General features: G+C 41.6%; 1 protein-coding gene across 1 annotated transcript in view; it reads right to left on the bottom strand.

Annotated features, from left to right (window-relative positions):
* Positions 1-2,870: 2,870 nt before the first annotated feature.
* Positions 2,871-18,849, bottom strand: part of LOC112260313 (calcium-activated potassium channel subunit beta-2-like) — a 38,905-nt gene continuing 22,926 nt past the window's right edge. The window contains exons 2-5 of the mRNA XM_042327909.1: positions 14,728-14,847; positions 13,885-14,055; positions 12,642-12,837; positions 2,871-4,737 (exon numbers count right to left, since the gene is read on the bottom strand). Coding sequence (XP_042183843.1) covers positions 4,453-4,737; positions 12,642-12,837; positions 13,885-14,055; positions 14,728-14,847 — 772 coding nt within the window. The 3' untranslated portion in view covers positions 2,871-4,452. The remainder of the gene's footprint in view (positions 4,738-12,641; positions 12,838-13,884; positions 14,056-14,727; positions 14,848-18,849) is intronic.

Genomic DNA, 18,849 nt, shown 5'->3' with positions numbered 1-18,849 from the left:
TAGTGAGATGTAAGAAATGTTAAGTATAGTGCCAAATATATCAATAGCATCCTCTGACTCTCACTCTCTTCTGAGCTACTATGTAATTGACAGAGCTATGTTAGGTACAATTTAAAGGAAATACCTTCATTTTGTAAAGTAGATATCTTCCTGTCATTTACTTTTTGATCAATAGTGTAAAATGTGGTCTATGTGAATGCATTGGTTTGAATAGTGTCTCATTTCACACTATAATCCCTACAGCAGTCTGGGTGTCAGCAGCACTGGCTACCTTGTGACTAATAGTGCCTCGTCTCTAATGGAATGGGGGAAAGAATGAAATTACATGTCCATTGTACCATTCTCTCACTCGCACAAGAAGTGGGAACGTCTCACCGTCTGCATCAGCCAGGGCATTTATCCCCTGTCAATGACAAACACCCACACTTTCTCAAACCACCAAGCACTCGGACTGCACTTCCCTTTTTTAATCATTCCTATTAAAATCACTACACTGGAAATTGTACACTGGAAATTGTTCAATGAAAGGAAGATTTCCGAGGACCTATTTGTGAGGGATTGCTGTCGCCAGAGCTGGGTCCAGCCACCCGTGGAAGGCACGTACAGGCCCAGTGACTGATTACTCTCCAACCACAGATTCATCACAGCCAGTCAGTATACTTTAAATAAGGTGCCCTTTGAAGACACTATTCAGGTACCATTCCCAGCAAATCCATTTGTCCGCGATGGTAAAATCAACTGGTCTGTCTGGAAATACTGTTGAGCTGAGGAGAGTGTAAATTAAGAGTTTATTTCCAAAATGCTACAGTACAGTGCTTGACAGGAGCTTAGCAGAGCGGAGTACCGGCACCTCAAATGTCCTACTGCTTGTGCATTTGTGTTTTTTTTAATCATAAATGATTGCTTTTGGGTACCTTCATGTGTTTGTAAAATGTTATTGTTATCAGATTTTTATTAATAGATTTTAGATGTGTATGAAATTGTGTTTTTTGCAAAACGCTCTATATCCATTGTTTAGCTGGAATGGAATGCTCGTATCTTGTATATCTGACTGTGATACACTATGTGGTTGTCTAACCTAGCTATCTTAAGATGAATGCACTTACTATAAGTCACACTGGATAAGAGCATCTGCTAAACCACAAATGTAATAGTTTTACATACAGATCTCATATTACTGTATATAATTATTTAGTATTTTGTTTATATATTGATGTCACAAATGTGTACAGTTCTTCATTAAAAATGTAATTATTTGTTACATTTCACTGTGTAAATCCTAGCAGTACTACTTATTTCTCTGAGTAAGGCGGATATATAGCATTTTGCAAAGAAAACATGATTATTTGTCTCTCTGAAATGAATCCATCAAGTGCTACATTTTAAACAACTACACCTCTGTCATTGGACAACCCCAAACTATGATTAGATAGTAAAAAAACACCCCAATCTCTTTTACAATTTCTTTAAACAACAAAAGCTCATGGAAATGGATATACAGCATTTTGGAATGAAACTCTTCAAATCCCAAGGACTGTGCTGTACAGTAGACTGTAGGATTAATGGAGGACAGACATGAGTTGTTCACCCACACACTCTATCAATCATAAAGTAAGGCAGTATACCAATACATTTGACTTGGTTTCACAGTTAACAGACTACTCTTATACTAAGACTCAGTTTTTTTGTGGATTTCTTGAGCCTTTTAACTACTTTGACCAACCCAATGATCACTAAATACAAACCAGGGATGTTCTGTAATTGCGGAGTTTGTCTTTAAATGTATGAATGCAAGACAAAATTGCATTTACAATTGGTTTGTATCGATTGATAAGTAAGCAACAGTCAATAATGTAACAATTATAGTCAGGGATAAACTGCTGATGACCACATAAGATGACAGTGACAGCAAAATAATATTAACAAACAGTAGTAATAGTGATCATGGAACCAATAATGAAATATTGTCAATATTTACCCAGTTTGGTCTGAATGTGTGCAATCATCATTCTGTAAATATTTGTGGTAAAACGTGCCATGACTTATTTCCATCATCGATTTGTGCTTCTTCTCAAATAAATGTGTGCGCCTGGTTGCATAAAACATCTTATGTGTTTCCCTTAAGGCTTTCCCTTATTAAGTAATAATAATTTCCACTTACCTAAGGGAATTCTATTAGGGCGTTGCATAGAGCACCTCAAACATTTCCCTTAGGTAAAGGCATACTGAAGGGGGTTTACTGTAGTTTGAATGCATGTACGGCAGTAATAGTCTCTGGTTACCATGGAGATGACCTGATTCACTGTCTGAATGTGATCTCTTGTCAAATAAATCACATTTTTGGGGGGAGATCGCAAAATAGAACTTCTACATTCAACAGAGGAGAAACAAATTGATTCAGAAGATAAAACACATTTCTTGCTGTTACTTTTTTCTCAACTTGTTACTTATTACTTTCTAGTACCTCAAGTTAATGCACTTAGTAGGTAGCTAGCGGGCTAGCCAGGTAGCTTTATAGCCATGGATTGTGCACCTTCCATTGTTTAGCTATGTAGCTAGCTAGCTATACACCAAGCTTGCTGGTTGATATTTTCCTTTTGCAACCAGGGCAACTGACTTAAAGGTAAGGAATTTACTTAAAGTGTTTTATATAAAACATCTTAAGAGTTTCCTTTAAGGAATATTTTTTCCTTACCTAAGGGAATTGTTTAAGGGTGTTGCATATTTTAATTTTTTTATTTTACCTTTATTTAACTAGGCAAGTCAGTTAAGAACTAATTCTTATTTTCAATGATGGCCTAGGAACAGTGGGTTAACTGCCTGTTCAGGGGCAGAATGACAGATTTGTACCTTGTCAGCTCGGGAATTCGAACTTGCAACCTTTCGGTTACTAGTCCAACACTCTAACCACTAGGCTACCCTGCCGCCCGGCAGTGCCCCTCAAATATTTTATTAGTTAAAGGCATACTTAAAGGGGTTCTATGGTAGTTTGAAGGCATGTATGGCAGAAAGAGTATCTTGTTACCATGGAGACAGCCTGTTTCAGAGAATAAATGCTGGTCAAAGAGATGCTTTGATTGTGTGAGAAAGCAAAATATAACCTCTACAATCAAGACAGGACAACCAAATGGCTTCAGAAGATAATAAACCGCATTTCTTGTAGATACTTTTTTCTCAACTGGTTTTTATTGCTTTATAGTACGTCAAGCCACAGTAGCTTACAGAGTAGCTATAGCTAACTAGCCAGCTAGCTTTGTATCCATGGATTGTGCACCTTCCATTGTTTAGCTAAGTAGCTAGCTGGTTGATGTTTTCCTTTTGTCACCAGAGCAGATGAAAGCAACATTCGTCTCCACAAATGCTGTTTACATTGATATCCATAGTGAATGAAACACTTAAAGGACCTCACTGGAACCCTTAACCTTTTCACTAAATTTAATGGGGAAATTCACCTTAAAATGTTTTGTGCAACTGACTTAAAGTTAAGGAAACTTTAAAGAAAAAGATGAGGGGGAAATTAACTTAAGGTGTTTTATGCAGCCACGCCCAGGCACTGAAAATGCAGTTTGCCTCAGTATATCTACCCATTTCAGAGAAGGTCCTGTAGAATTCCTATCTGAAATGCTGGGCAATCTATCACAGTCTTAGGGCCAGAAATTAAGGCATTTTGTATTGAACAGTTGCCCTGGGAAGTTGCATTGTACTTCAATCTAATCATCCTAGTGACTAAGACCTATTGTGATATGTAATTACTGCTACACCATATTGCAAGGAAGTGTTTATCCCAAACTATTAGCTTGGAATGGAGTCTCTACAGACCCAGGGTTACAGCATAGATAGTCAACACCTTGTTTAGGGGTGTCGCCCCCAGCCGCCTGTAGTTGTGTAACCCTCAACCCAATACCAGTAACACAAGGAGCCAAGTTTAGATCAGTATTCTGGACAATGCTTCGACATAGTTGTCTCGGTCAAACCCTCTTGGCATCACTGCCTTGTCATCACAGTGTGAATGGATCATCAATGCTGTCTAGGGGTTCAAGGGCAGATTAGGTCCAGTGTTGGCCACTTCTTTCAAGCCATCACTTTGTATGATTGTGCCACTTATGGAGGTGCAGAAAAGTGATCCCAGGAAAAATCATTGTGCCCCAAAGTCATTGACTTTCACCTGCCATGACACAACTGCCGGGAGCCCATATCAGTCCTATTGATTTCCTCAGAAGGCCCAGAGGAATCATGTGGGGCATATAAGCCCCCAGATCTCCTGTTGCTCAGCTCTCATACACAAGTCTTTAGCGCAAATGGAATATAAAAGAGCTTCCTTAAGATTCCTAGGCTGCATATGAAAACCAGGACCTTGTGCTGCTACTGTAGCCTATCCCTTGGCCCCTGTAGCCTGGCTCCTGTCCCCTGGCCTTGTAGCCTGGCACCTGTCCCCTGTCGCTGGACTTACTCTCACCTTTTGATCCTGCCCACCTGTTCACACATGATGGACAGGTACTGGGTGAGCTTCACCATGGCGATGATGATGGTTCCACCAATGAGGGTGCAGGTTGGCCAAAAGAGTGAGTGGAACACTGCCAATCGTCCATAGATGCGTGTCAGTAGAGCACTGTCCTGCTGTTCACCTGGGTCCATGTAACACAGCACCTGCTGCTGTGTTTTCAGACGCTCCAAGATTTTCACTACTACAGTGTGGATAGCATTGAAGTCCTTCTGGCATTTGGGCACATAGAAGCACTAAGAGAACAAAGACAGATTTATTACGAATACAGTGGGTTAACTGCTTGTCTTGGAAGAGTTGAATTGAAATGTAACCTCTAGAATTTGTTGTCAGCTGCAAGTTTTTCACCTCTCACCTCAAGTAATGTATTGAGGTGGAGTCGTCTGAAGTTAATTAGAACTCTAGGCCCTTTCGTTTCCAGTGTTTTTATGTGGGTGCATTGTGATAAACTATTTCTTTCTTTTTAGCGAATTAGGGTGGTGTCACGCCCTGGTCTTAGTATTTTGTGTTTATATAATTATTTGGTCAGGCCAGGGTGTGACATGGGGTTATTTTGTGTTGTGTTGTGGTATTGTTTTTTTTTTAGTAGGTATTGGGATTGTGGCTGAGTAGGGGTGTCTAGCATAGTCTATGGCTGCCTGAGGTTCTCAATCAGAGTCAGGTGATTCTCGTTGTCTCTGATTGGGAACCATATTTAGGTAGCCTGGGTTTCACTGTGTGTTTGTGGGTGATTGTTCCTGTCTTAGTGTTTTGTATTTCACCAGATAGGCTGTTTCGGTTTTCATTATTTCATTTCATTAGTTTTGTAGTTTCTGTATGTATAGGTTTTCCTTCATTAAAATATATCATGAATCATCATCACGCTGCATTTTGGTCCGATCCTTGTTCTACCTCTTCGTCAGAGGAGGAGATAGAAGAGAGCCGTTACAGGTGGATTAAACCATATTGTTTTCTCATTGTTACAGGGCAATTCCACGATAACAGAGTGATGCTGAGAATCAGATCACAGTTAATAAAATGTTGTTTTATTTTATTTTTCACTTTAAAATGTGTGTCGAACAAAAACCAATGATTGCAAAGTTAAACAAACAATACCTATGCACAAGGACTACTTTTAACAATTTTCACAGACAATTTTACAAAACACAACATGAAGAGTTAGGCACACCACATCATTTCAACGTGAAAATGTGGGTAATATTTGGTTGAGACGTTGATCAATGAGATTTCAACCTTTATTCACCTACTCAAAAAGACAAACAGAGGTTTGTTGAATTCACAATGTGTTGTCACTGCTTTCAACCACCTAAAAGCATAACCAAGTTCCAATAGAAAAACAATGTCTGATTTTGGTTTAGTTATCATCTAAATGTGTTTTCCGCACGCTTCCAACAATTTTAAAGCACAACAAAGTTCAAATGGTAATACAATGTCAGATATTGTATTATCACTGTGCACTGTCACGCCCTGATCTGTTTCACCTGTCACCAGGTGTCGCCCAACTTCCCCACTGAGTATTTATACCTGTGTTTTCCTGTCTGTCTGTGCCAGTTCGTCAGGTTTGTTCAAGTTTTTTTCTCTCTCTTTTTTTCCCACCTTTATTTAACCAGGTAGGCTAATTGAGAACAAGTTCTCATTTACAACTGCAACCTGGCCAAGATAAAGCAAAGCAGTGCGATACAAACAACAACACAGAGTTACACATGGAATAAGCAAACATACAGTCAATAACAAAATAGAAAAAAAGTCTATATACAGTGTGCGCAAATGAGGTAAGATAAGGGAGGTAAGGCAATAAATAGGTCATATTGGTGAAATAATTACAATTTAGCAATTCAAAACTGGAGTGATAGATGTGCAGAAGATGAATGTGCAAGTAGAGATACTGGGGTGCAAAGGAGCAAAAAAAATAGAATAAATAAATAACAGTATGGGGATGAGGTAGTTGGATGGGCTATTTACAGATGGGCTATGTACAGGTGCAGTGATCTGTGAGCTGCTGGTGCTTAAAGTTAGTAAGGGAGATATGAGTCTCCAGCTTCAGTGATTTTTGCAATTCCTTCCAGTCATTGGCAGCAGAGAACTGGAAGGAAAGGCGGCCAAAGTAGGAATTGGCTTTGGGGGTGACCAGTAAAATATACCTGCTGGAGCGCGTGCTACAGGTGGGTGCTGCTATGGTGACCAGTGAGCTGAGATAAGGTGGGGCTTTACCTAGAAAAATACTTATAGATGACCCGGAGCCAGTGGGTTTGGCAACGAATATGAAGCGAGGGCCAGCCAACGAGAGCATACAGGTTGCAGTGGTGGGGCAATGGTGACAAAACAGATGGCACTGTGATAGACTGCATCCAATTTGCTGAGTAGAGTGTTGGAGGCTATTTTGTAAATGACATCGCTGAAGTCAAGGATTGGTAAGATAGTCCATTTTACGAGGGTATGTTAAGGAGCATGAGTGAAGGATGCTTTGTTACGAAATCGGAAGCCAATTCTAGATTTATTTTTGGATTGGAGATGCTTAATGTGAGTCTGGAAGGAGAGTTTACAGTCTGACTAGACACCTAGGTATTTGTAGTTGTCCACATATTCTAAGTCAGAACCGTCCAGAGTAGTCTTGTTGTACAGGTGGGCAGGTGCGGTTGAAGAGCATGCATTTAGTTTTACTTGCATTTAAGAGCAGTTGGAGGCCATTGAAGGAGAGTTGTATGGCATTGAAGCTCGTCTGGAGGTTAGTTAATACAGTGTCCAAAGAATGGCCAGAAGTATACAGAATGGTGTCGTCTGCGTAGAGGTGGATCAGAGAATCACCAGCAGCAAGAGCGACATCATTGATGTGTATAGAATTGAACCCTGTGGCACCCCATAGAGACTGCCAGAGGTCCGGACAACAGGCCCTCCGATTTGACACAGTGAACTCTGTCTGATAAGTAGTTGATGAACCAGGCAAGGCAGTCATTTGAGAAAACAAGGCTGTTGAGTCGGCCGATAAGAATGTGGTGATTGACAGAGTCGAAAGCCTTGGCCAGGTCGATGAATACAGCTGCACAGTATTGTCTTTTATCGATGGCGGTTATGATATCGTTTAGGACCTTGAGCGTGGCTGAGGTGCACCCATGACCAGCTCGGAAACCAGATTGCATAGCAGAGAAGGGACAGTGGGATTCGAAATGGTCGGTGATCTATTTGTTGACTTGGATTTCGAAGACCTTATAAAGGCAGATAAGATAGATATACAGTTAAACCATATTGTCGAAAGTTTACATACACCTTAGCCAAATACATTTAAACTCAGTTTTCACAATTCCTGACATTTAATTATAGTAAAAGTCCCTGTCTTAGGTCAGTTAGGATCACCACTTTATTTTCAGAAAGTGAAATGTCAGAATAATAGTAGAGTGAATGATTTTCTTCAGCTTTTATTTCTTTAACCAACATTCCCAGTAGGTCAGAAGTTTACAAACATTAAATTAGTATTTGGTAGCATTGCCTTTAAATGGTTTAACTTGGGTCAAACGTTTTGGGTAGACTTCCACAAGCGTCCCACAATAAGTTGGGTGAATTTTGGCCCATTCCTCCTGAGCTTGTGTAACGGAGTCAGGCTTGTAGGCCTCCTTACTTGCACACGCTTTTTCAGTTCTGCCCACAAATGTTCTATAGGATCGAGGTCAGGGCTTTGTGATGGCCACTCCAATACCTTGATTTTGTTGTTCTGAAGCCATTTTGCCACAACTTTGGAAGTATGCTTGGAGTCATTGTCCATTTGGAAGACCAATTTGCGACCAAGCTTTAACTTCCTGACTGATGTCTTGAGATGTTGCTTCAATATATCCACATAATTTCCCTCTTCATGATGCCGTCTATTTTGTAAAGTGCACCAGTCCCTCCTGCAGCAAAGCACCCCCACAACATGACGCTGCCACCCCCACAACATGATGCTGCCACCCCCGTGCTTCATGGCTGGGATGGTGTTCTACGACTTGCAAGCCTCCCCCTTTTTCCTCCAAACATAATGATGGTCGTTATGGCCAAACAGTAACGTTTTTGTTTCATCAGAGCAGAGGACATTTCTCCAAAAAGTACGATCTTTGTCCCCATGTGCAGTTGCAAACCATAGTCTGGCTTTTTAATGGCGGTTTTGGAGCAGTGGCTTCTTCCTTGCTGAGCGACCTTTCAAATTATGTCGATATAGGACTCGTTTTACTGTGGATTTAGATACTTTTGTACCTGCTTCCTCCAGAATCTTCACAAGATCCTTTGCTGTTGTCCTAGGATTGATTTGCACTTTTCAAACCAAAGTACGTTCATCTGTAGGAGACAGAACGTGTCTCCTTCCTGAGCGGTATGATGGCTGCTTGGTCCCATGGTGTTTATACTTGCGTACTATTGTTTGTTCAGATGAACGTGGTACCTTCAGGTGTTTGGAAATTGCTCCCAAGGATGAACCAGACTTGTGGAGTTCCACAATTTTTTTCTGAGGTCTTGGCTGATTTATTTGGACTATTCCATGATGTTAAGCAAAGAGGCACTGAGTTTGAAGGTAAGCCTTGAAATACATCCACAGGTACACCTCCAATTGACTCAAATGATGTCAATTAGCCTTTCAGAAGCTTTTAAAGCCTTGACATCATTTTCTGGAATTTTCCAAGCTGTTTAAAGACACAGTCAACTTAGTGTATGTAAACTTCTGACCCACTGAAATTGTGAAACAGTGAATTACAAGTGAAATAATCTGTCTGTAAACAATTTTTGGAAAAATGACTTGTGTCATGCACAAAGTAGATGTCCTAACCGACTTGCCAAAACTATAGTTTGTTAACAAGAAAAGGGGTTGCCAGATGGAAAGCATTCTATGTTTTGTGTTTCTATGTTGGGTTTGTTGTTTGGCCTGATATGGTTCTCAATCAGAGGCAGGTGTTTGTCATTGTCTCTGATTGGGAACCATATTTAGGTAGCCTGTTTTGTGTTGGGTTTTGGGGGTGGTTGTCCTCTGTCTTTGTGTCATTGCACCAGATAGGACTGTTTTGGTTTTCACATTTGTTTTGTATTTTGTAGTGTTCTCATGTATGGTCTTGATTAAACATGTTGAACTCTAACGACGCTGCGTTTTGGTCCTCCTCTCCTTCAACGGAAGAAAACCGTTACAGAATCGCCCACCACAACAGGACCAAGCAGCGTGGTGACAGGCAGCGGCAGCAGGAGCAGCGCAAGGAGGAATGGACATGGGAGGACGAGTTGGACGGAAAAGGACCCTGGGCACAGCCAGGAGACCGGGAGCATTCAACCAGGTAAGGTTGGGCAGGTTCGGTGCTCAAGAGCTCCAGTGCGCCTGCACGGTCCGTTCCATCCAGGGCCACCTCCACGCACCAGCCCTCCGGTGGCTGCCCCCCGCACCAGGCAGTCTCTCCGTCCTTTGGCTATAGAGTCTCCCGCCTGTCCAGAGCTGCTAGAGTCTCCCGCCTGTCCAGAGCCGCTAGAGTCTCCCGCCTGTCCAGAGGCGCTAGAGTCTCCCGCCTGTCCAGAGCCGCTAGAGTCTCCCGCCTGTCCAGAGCCGCTAGAGTCTCCCGCCTGTCCAGAGCCGCTAGAGTCTCCCGCCTGTCCAGAGCCGCTAGAGTCTCTCCCCGCCTGTCCAGAGCCGCTAGAGTCTCCCGCCTGTCCAGAGCCGCTAGAGTCTCCCGCCTGTCCAGAGCCGCTAGAGTCTCCCGCCTGTCCAGAGCCGCTAGAGTCTCCCGCCTGTCCAGAGCCGCCAGTCTGCCAGGAGCCGCCAGAGCCGCCAGTCTGCCAGGAGTCGCCAGAGCCGGCAGTCTGCCAGGAGCCACCAGTCAGCCAGGAGCCGCCAGAGCCGCCAGTCAGCCAGGAGCCGCCAGAGCCGCCAGTCAGCCAGGAGCCGCCAGTCAGCCAGGAGCCGCCAGAGCTGCCAGTCAGCCAGGAGCCGCCAGTGAGCCAGGATCTGTCAGAGCCGCCAGTCAGCCAGGATCCGCCAGAGCCGCCAGTCAGCCAGGATCCGCCAGAGCCGCCATTCAGCCAGGTTCCGCCAGAGCCGCCATTCAGCCAGGATCCGCCAGAGCCGCCATTCAGCCCGGATCCGCCAGAGTCGTCAGTCAGCCAGAGCTATCTCTCGGTCCTGAGCTACCCCTCGGTCCTGAGTTGCCCCTCGGTCCTGAGCTGCCCCTCGGTCCTGAGCTGCCCCTCGGTCCGGAGGAGTTCGCATACTGGTCTAATGTACATTGCTCATTTTTCATGTCCCAAGCATGTCTCTTCTTCTTATTGGTGTCCTTTAGTAGTGGTTTCTTTGCAGCAATTTGACCATGAAGGCCAGATTGACAGTCTCCTCTGAACAGTTGATGTTGAGATGTGCCTGTTACTTGAAGCATTTATTTGGGCTGAAATCTGAGGTGCAGTTAACTCTAATGAACTTATCCTCTGCAGCAGAGGTAACTCTGGGTCTTCCTTTCCTGTGGTGGTCCTCATGAGAGCCAGTTTCATCATAGCGCTTGGTGGTTTTTGTGACTGCATTTGAAGAATTTTTCAAAGTTCTTGAAATGTTCTGGATTGACTGATCCTCATGTCTTAAAGTAATGGTGGACTGTTTTTTCTCTTTGCTTATTCAAGCTGTTCTTGCCATAATATGGACTTTGTATTTGACCCCTTACCTTGTCACAACACAACTAATTGGCTCAAACGCATCTATAATATAGAAAATAGTAAAGATAAAGAAAAACGCTTGAATGAGTAGGTGTGTTCAAAGTTGTGACTGGTACTGTGTGTCTCATCTTTCCATAGAGTGGTCATAATACTTTGTAGGCCAAACCGTTCAGACGCTACAGCCGATTCTGTGTGAATTTCGGGATGTATCATGGTCTGACAAATACTGCTCTAGCTCTGTCACCTTTTACCACAGATGTGGAAGAACGATATAAGCGAATGTGGTTGATTGAGATGCATCCCAAGCAAAACCAGATATCTCTATTTTAAACTGACGGATGAATATGAGAATTTTTGTATTATGCTATTTTGATTTAGGGCGCGCGGACAATCGACCTTAGGGGGTTATAACTTTGATTTTTGTTTGAGATGGAGACGTGAATCCAACATATTAATGATTAACTTGAAGATTACATTTGAAATCAACCAAAGTTCAGAAACCCTAAGCCGATATGTGTTGTATAGGCCTAAATAGTATTATTGATGATATACATGACTTATAAAGTATGGTAACATTTTATTTGCTTTGGTAAGCCCACCCTTTGGAATGACTTCGATAGCAACACGGTGAATATATTTATTTATTAAGACAATTAACAATTGTTCTCATGGTAGCACATCGGTATTAGTCAGTGACAAATATCAAAGCTAAGCAGGACTGGGCATAGTTAAAACCCAGGATGGGACAACAAATGAATAGCTGTAGATAGATCAGTTCACCAGTAAGAGGTGCTCCCCAACTATAATTGTTTTTCTGATAGTGGATATAAAGTTTCAAAGGTACAAATTCAACATATTTTATGCCAGGTTTGCCTATGTTGAAAATTGAACACAGTGATGACATAATCCTGTGCTTTAAATTTTAGCCTCAAAACAAGATTTGCTAACTTTTTTTAATCAAATGTATTTTCCATGTAAATTCCACATCACAATACGCTGACAAATTATGTTGAAACGACATTGATTCAACCAATTTGTGCCTAGTGGGGATGCAAAGTTTGGTAACAAAATAACGGTTTGTGCTGTTGGTGCCGCCATTCTGTTACTAAACTTCGCACTGCACTGCTCTCCAAGTAAATGTGTTTTTATACAATTTTCTGGGGAAATTGTTCAAAGTAGTCCTTGTGCATAGAGTTGTATGGTTTGTTTAACTTTGCAATCATTGGTTTTTGTTAGACATTTTAAAGTAAAAAATCTGAGTCTCAGCATCACTCTGTTAGTGTGGAACTGCCCTACATTAAATTAATTACATGGTAAATACATATTTCATAGTTGTGCTTATATGCTGTTTTGTATTGAATCATTTGATTGCACATTGCTACCACATCATTTGTTAGTAAAGATCAGTAAAACCAGGTGTATATTACTGTAGCTGAAACAAGATAATGAAATATAGGATTACTGTTGGACATGTTACGTCTAGGCATGTCCTCTGTCTCACCTCTGGGTTGGTGTCCTGTGCCTCCTCATTGTGGGAGAGTCGTACAACCTTTCCTGATGTGTTGAGACTGACAAACACCTGTAGGCACGGGTACTTGGAGCTTTTCCAGCACTCGGAGCCGCAGCTGTAGGTACAGTTAATCTCCGCCACGATGGTGGAGTTGAGCACAGTGCAGCCGGATTCCTCCGTCCACACACTACATGGCATGGGGGTGGGGAGGGTAGGGAGCAAAATTAAAGAGTTACTGACCTGTGTATAGCTCTACCCCGGTGCCCTCTGACATATTGCTGTCTGGATGCCACATGAGTAAGTTCAACATCAACAACAACTGTATCCAACGACACAACACCCATGACTAACAATGAATGAAATGAAAAAGGGAGAAGTTGTAGGAATGTTCAGGATACCGCATGATATGAAGCAGACTGAATCAGTTGAGTAGTAGAAATGGGAGAAAAGATCAACAACACTAGCAAATAGCAGATTATGGTGATTATCTCCAGCTGAATTCCAAAGTCTGTTCACTTTACCGGTGTATCTTAACCTCTTGAATAGCCCAGCATGCTTTATAGTCTACATACTGATATTTGGAAATGAATCTTAGATCTAGGGAAAAGTAATATTCTGAATAACTTGCATTTCAATTTCTCTGCAAGGATAAATGTTGCACTACTTTTTCACCCAATCCAAATAGAAAAGGAACGACTTGAGGTGAAATTAAATAAAAAATTGCAGCACACTCTGTGGTTTGGAATGACGTTGGTGCCTTGCAGTGTAATTGGTGCTGTATTGTGATAGGCTATTGTGTACTGAAGTTTGTCCACGGTGTCCCCTGCTTTCATGCTGTAACAATTACATTGAGCTCATAGCGCAAATGCTACTCATAAGCCTCAGCTGGCATCTTAAATGCCTCTGACTGCAATTTATGTCCACAACTAAAGTAGAGAGGGACCACACCATTTGCACTGCACAGTTTTAGTTACAGAGTGGTAGCTCCCAGGAGGGGCTAATATAGGGGGATTGTATAGATTGCCATGCACTTTAAAGATAGCTTGGCTAACTGGTGTGTTTCAGTGACAGTTCAGACAGCATTTGAGCGATTATCCTGGAATAGCCATAGTAATATACACATGTTGACATGATGAAGATCTAACAGCAGCTTTTTCTTTGACATGCATGTGGCTACATGAAGAAAACAGACTTCAGGACATTATGATTGACCTGGTGAGTGAGAGCAAATTACCTGTCTGAGTAGGAGCGCACCATGGTAATGCCCAGCACAAAGTACATCATCACAGAGAAGAGGATCATGCTGAGTCCCAGGAGAATAGCTCTGTCCTCCCCAGCCTTCAGCGCTGTCACTGTCTTCCTCTTGTCTAGCACGTCATACTCCCGGACCTTCTGATAAATAGTCCTGATTCATACATTACCACACACACACACACACACACACACACACACACACACACACACACACACACACACACACACACACACACACACACACACACACACACTCTTAACAGGGTTGCATCATGAGGTCATCTGGGTTGACCAAATAGCATTAGTCAAATCAATACATAATTAATAGACTTTTAAGGGTCAATATGAATTTAATTCTCTTCTCTTGGGCATGGACATGCAAAGTTTGAAATAAATAATTTTTTACATTTTGCACACTTATCGTGTGATTTACTTTCCATCACGAATAATGCGAAAACGTCATAGCTAATATTACTGTTGACTTGTAGACATGTAGATAATGAGATTTTTTTTTTCAGGGGTTGAGTTCAGGGGTTTTTCCAAATACAAACTGATAGATTTTCCCTTTTATTCACAATTATTGTAGCTTAAAGCTGGGTGCACAAATGTGATTCTCATTGATGTAAAAAAGATGAAAAGCTTTGACAAACCAACAAAAAAGAATCAGACATTGTAGAATTAAGCACATCCCAATCTTAGTAAAGCTCGTTACAGATGTAAGTATAATGAAATTCAACTCAGTGTCAGATTTACCAAGCATTTGTTACGGTGACAAATTTCATGTCTTACGTTTGTCTGATGTTCCTTTTAAAGGGTACCTTACCTTCTCTCACTTCCTGATCCCTGAGCTCCTTTGCTTCCTGCCCATAGGAACATCCTCTCTGAGGACTCTCTGTGCCCACCACCACTCACAGAGGGCGTCACACAGGCTTGCTGAGACCACCTGCCAAGGACAGACACAAACACTCAGTGACCCATGTGCCCCTGTCTCCACACACCTATCCTGGAAGTGCCACCCCCCCAGAGCCTGGTCAGGATACCCCACAGCCAGGTGAGATGAGTTTTCTCACTGAAGGACTTAATCAACCCTATTCATCTTCTGCAGAAAGAAAAAGCCACGTATTCCACAGAGTTTAGAGCCACTCGCCATCCACTAGGATAGTCACCAAGGCAAATCATCTTTTGAATGTTTGAAGAGCTGGAGTTCACAAAGGCAAAGAGGGAGCAGCAGCACGCATCCACCTGAGGCACACGAACAGCACTCATGGCAGACACGCCTTCCTGTGGGCTTCAAGCCCACTCGTCTGGCACTTAATTTCCTGCCTGTTCATTTGTTATTGACTATTCATAGTCTGAGCGACGACGACGGGCTGGTGGAATAATGATGAGGTTTCCAGGCGCAGAGGACTTCCGAAAGCATTGATCCCTTCCGACTATTCAGCAGTAAGATGTGAGAGGCATTCAAAGCCTCCCTCCTCCCAAGAACCTCCTCCCCAACTTCTCTCTGTTGATTGGTCTTAATGGAGAGCCTCCTAGCAATGTAGTTGCATTGGAGTTTTCAGGGAAAATGAATAACTGCTCGGAGTAGTAAGGAAAGTAGTGGGATTGCCCAGACCCTTTATGTTCATATTAGGAGATTTAAACACAAACATCCACTCTCATTATGTAGATAAGGTTCACAGAGAAGGTTTTGATTGTGTGTGTGTGTGTGTGTGTGTGCGTCTGTCTTTCCTCATCAATAGATTATTGTGTTTCTATCTCCTGCCTTAGTAAAGACTCTGAGATTAATAATAGGCTATGATGTTGTGCTCCTATCGCATAGGAATAGTCTACCCATATTGTGAAATATTTTGAATACTTACTTTCGAGCATGCTTGGCTATTGAATGAGCGATGATACATTTGCTGGTTGCTCTCAATAAAATATATTTTCTGGCAAACCTTTCAAAGAGCCTATTGGCATGGAGGTGGCGTCTAATTTTTCTTTGCATCCTGAACTATTTTCCTCACTGTGCATGGGGGGCAAGATAAACTTGCATCCAATACCAGGCAGGTTTAACACTGTTCCAGTGTTTTTAAACTTCTTAATTGTTCCCCTAATAGGGGTAAGTGCCCACTGGGTACAAACTGGTTATATCAACATTGTTTCAACGTAATTTGTCAAAGTATTGTGATGTAGAATCTAGGTGGAAAATACATTGGATTTGAAGAAAGTAATCAGCTGTTGTTTTTAAAAAATTTCAACCACAGGGTTATATCTTTATGGTAACCAAATTTCAACATAGACAAACCTCGTATATAAGATGTTAAATTCCTACCTTTGAAACAAAGTCGGATCCTCAACGTAATATCCACTATGAGAAAAAAACTACAGGCTAGGCAGCACCTCTTATTGGAGCGTTGGTCATCTATCTACAGCTATCCTTTTGGTCACCCATCCAGGGTTTTAACCAAGCCCAGCCCTGCTTAGTTTTGATATGTGTCACTGACTATTACCAATGTGCTATCGTGAGAATGACGGTTGAGATATCTCCACTTAATAGATGCACTGTTGCTATCAAAGTCATTCCAAAGGGTAGGTTTAATTAACAGAGCAAAGGAAACGTAAGCATACATACCTTTTCAATCATATATCATAATGATGTGGGGAGGGGGACTAAATCAAACTGTATTTAAAGTTTGACTTGATTTAGTCTAATTCTTGAACTTGTTTGGAAATGGAGACGTGAATCCAACATATCAATTATTAATTTGTGGACCAACTGGAATTAAAGCCAGAGTCAGTGGCACAGATGGAACTATCCAAGCAGAAGATAAATCTTCTTCATATGTTGATATTTGATTGCATTGAGAAACAATATTCAATATTAGTTTTGCAATATAGTAAATAACCTATTAACTTGTTGGCAAGTTAACAAATGCTATGTTGGATTTACTTCTCAACCAAAAATACAAGTGAAAGAGTATAATTAAGCAAGTGGTTCAGATGGAACTATCCAAGCAGTAAATACATCTCCTTTAAATGTAGATATTTGGTTGCATTGTCAACCAAACACAACCAAACTCAATATTACCTTTGTAATATAGAAAATAGCCTACAGTTAAGGATATCTTACAAACGAGTGTAACAGTATTTATTCATCCTTAAAATGAGTAACACATCATGGCCACATTTTGATGTTACTGTAACAATAAATATATTCTTATGTAATCATAGAAAGCCTGCATGCTCAAGGTCGCAGGTCTATGAAAATCTTCACAAATGCTACGATATTCTGCAAGGCATTTATGACTTGCACCATGTACTTTAATGTAATCTCAACTGCAATCCAGGTCATTTTGGTTGTGCTATTAGTTGAAGCACAGTCATTACAGATTAAAACTTGTATAAATAAACAAAATATCAGACATTGAATTTCTAACTTTCAAACCAAGCAGTACATGTAACCGTACTCTCTCTACATTCAATAGGGTTCTCTCTAAATAAACACTGTTACTTGATGGCTCCACACACTAGTCAGGGGATGCCTGGAAGCAGATTGAGGGGGCGTACCTTTTTGTCACTGTGTCTTTAGCCAAGCAACTTGCTAATGCTGCCTTTTGGAGCCCTGACACATTGAAACGAGAACAGATTATTGCACTATTCTCACCAAACTACCTGCCGGATGTCTGATGTGGCACATAGGAGAATCTATTTAGCAGTGTGTTTATTAGGGACAGTCCTGCATATGAGCTTTGTCTTTATGAAAGGACAATTGTTGACAAGTTCATCAAGAGGGGAAGTTATACTGTACATGAGATGAACATAATGTGCACAGTACACTACACACTGTAATTAGAATGCACCTTATATGCCTGCTGTTGAGTCAGAGCAAATGTAGAAAACAATGCATCTAATTTAAAAGGACAACCTGTTGCCTCCTAGTATAGTAGCATGATGATTAGCTATGTTGCATCACTAGTGTCCATAGTGTCCCATTAGCAGAGATGGCTTCATTAGCCCTGTGATTTGCTCACCTCTCATATTTAACACATAATTACATGCCTAATCTTGCATAAAATTGCGCTAATGACATTACCGAAGGTAAACTCCAAAGGAGAACATTGTTGATGAGATTAAAACATAGAGATAAAGCGGTATTGTATCCTATTATTAAATTTGTGCCTTCACTTAGATGCTGACAGTATTTCTGGCTACTGTGAAATAGCTGCATCTCTGTTCACAGCAGACCAATTAGATGAATCAGAGTGATCACAGACTGATGCCTTATCTTGAGCCTGTGCCTAGTGTCATGAAGTATTGACAGAAAAGTCAGGAGTCTGGGGTATAACGATAAATGACATGAGGGGATTCACTGGAATGTGCTTGCTCATTGTGTTGTCTGTCTCACTAAAGTCTGCCTCTGCACATATGGAATGTATTTAGCCGTCTATTGAAGACTGTCTACAGAGATGTATTAATTCAAAGAACCTGTGCCACTAGTACTACATTTAATTTAGATGCTTGTTGTCTGTCACACTCTCTTGCAAGTTTTACACAATAACAAAGCAAACTTTGTCCTGTCTGCATGTATTCATCTACTGTCATCATCAGGCAATTATTATGATCTTTTAATGGGAGCATTCTTTCAGGTCTATTGCTTTAATTAGAATTTCATTATGTAAACTTTATCTGGAGGCTAACAGCTGCAGAGTGAACAGGAGCAGCCAACAGCTCTGCTGTCTGGGACATATAGGCAGACATAGGTGTCTCCACACACAGGACCATGTTGGGCTCTCATGTTTTACAATCCTGATTTAAGAGAACTACCAGGAGGCATCTGCCAGACCGCATCGTCAATGACTTATGGGGGTGTCACAGTAAAACAGGGCAGTGCTCCAAGACAGCGTACAGTGCTGACATGCAGGCAGCAGCATATGCCAACCATTCCACTGTGTTAAGCCTT

The sequence above is a fragment of the Oncorhynchus tshawytscha genome, linkage group LG01 (assembly GCF_018296145.1).
Source record: "Oncorhynchus tshawytscha isolate Ot180627B linkage group LG01, Otsh_v2.0, whole genome shotgun sequence".
NCBI classification, from domain to species: domain Eukaryota; kingdom Metazoa; phylum Chordata; class Actinopteri; order Salmoniformes; family Salmonidae; genus Oncorhynchus; species Oncorhynchus tshawytscha.
Note: the sequence above shows the minus strand (reverse complement) of the source record. Positions and strands in the feature narration are given on the sequence as shown.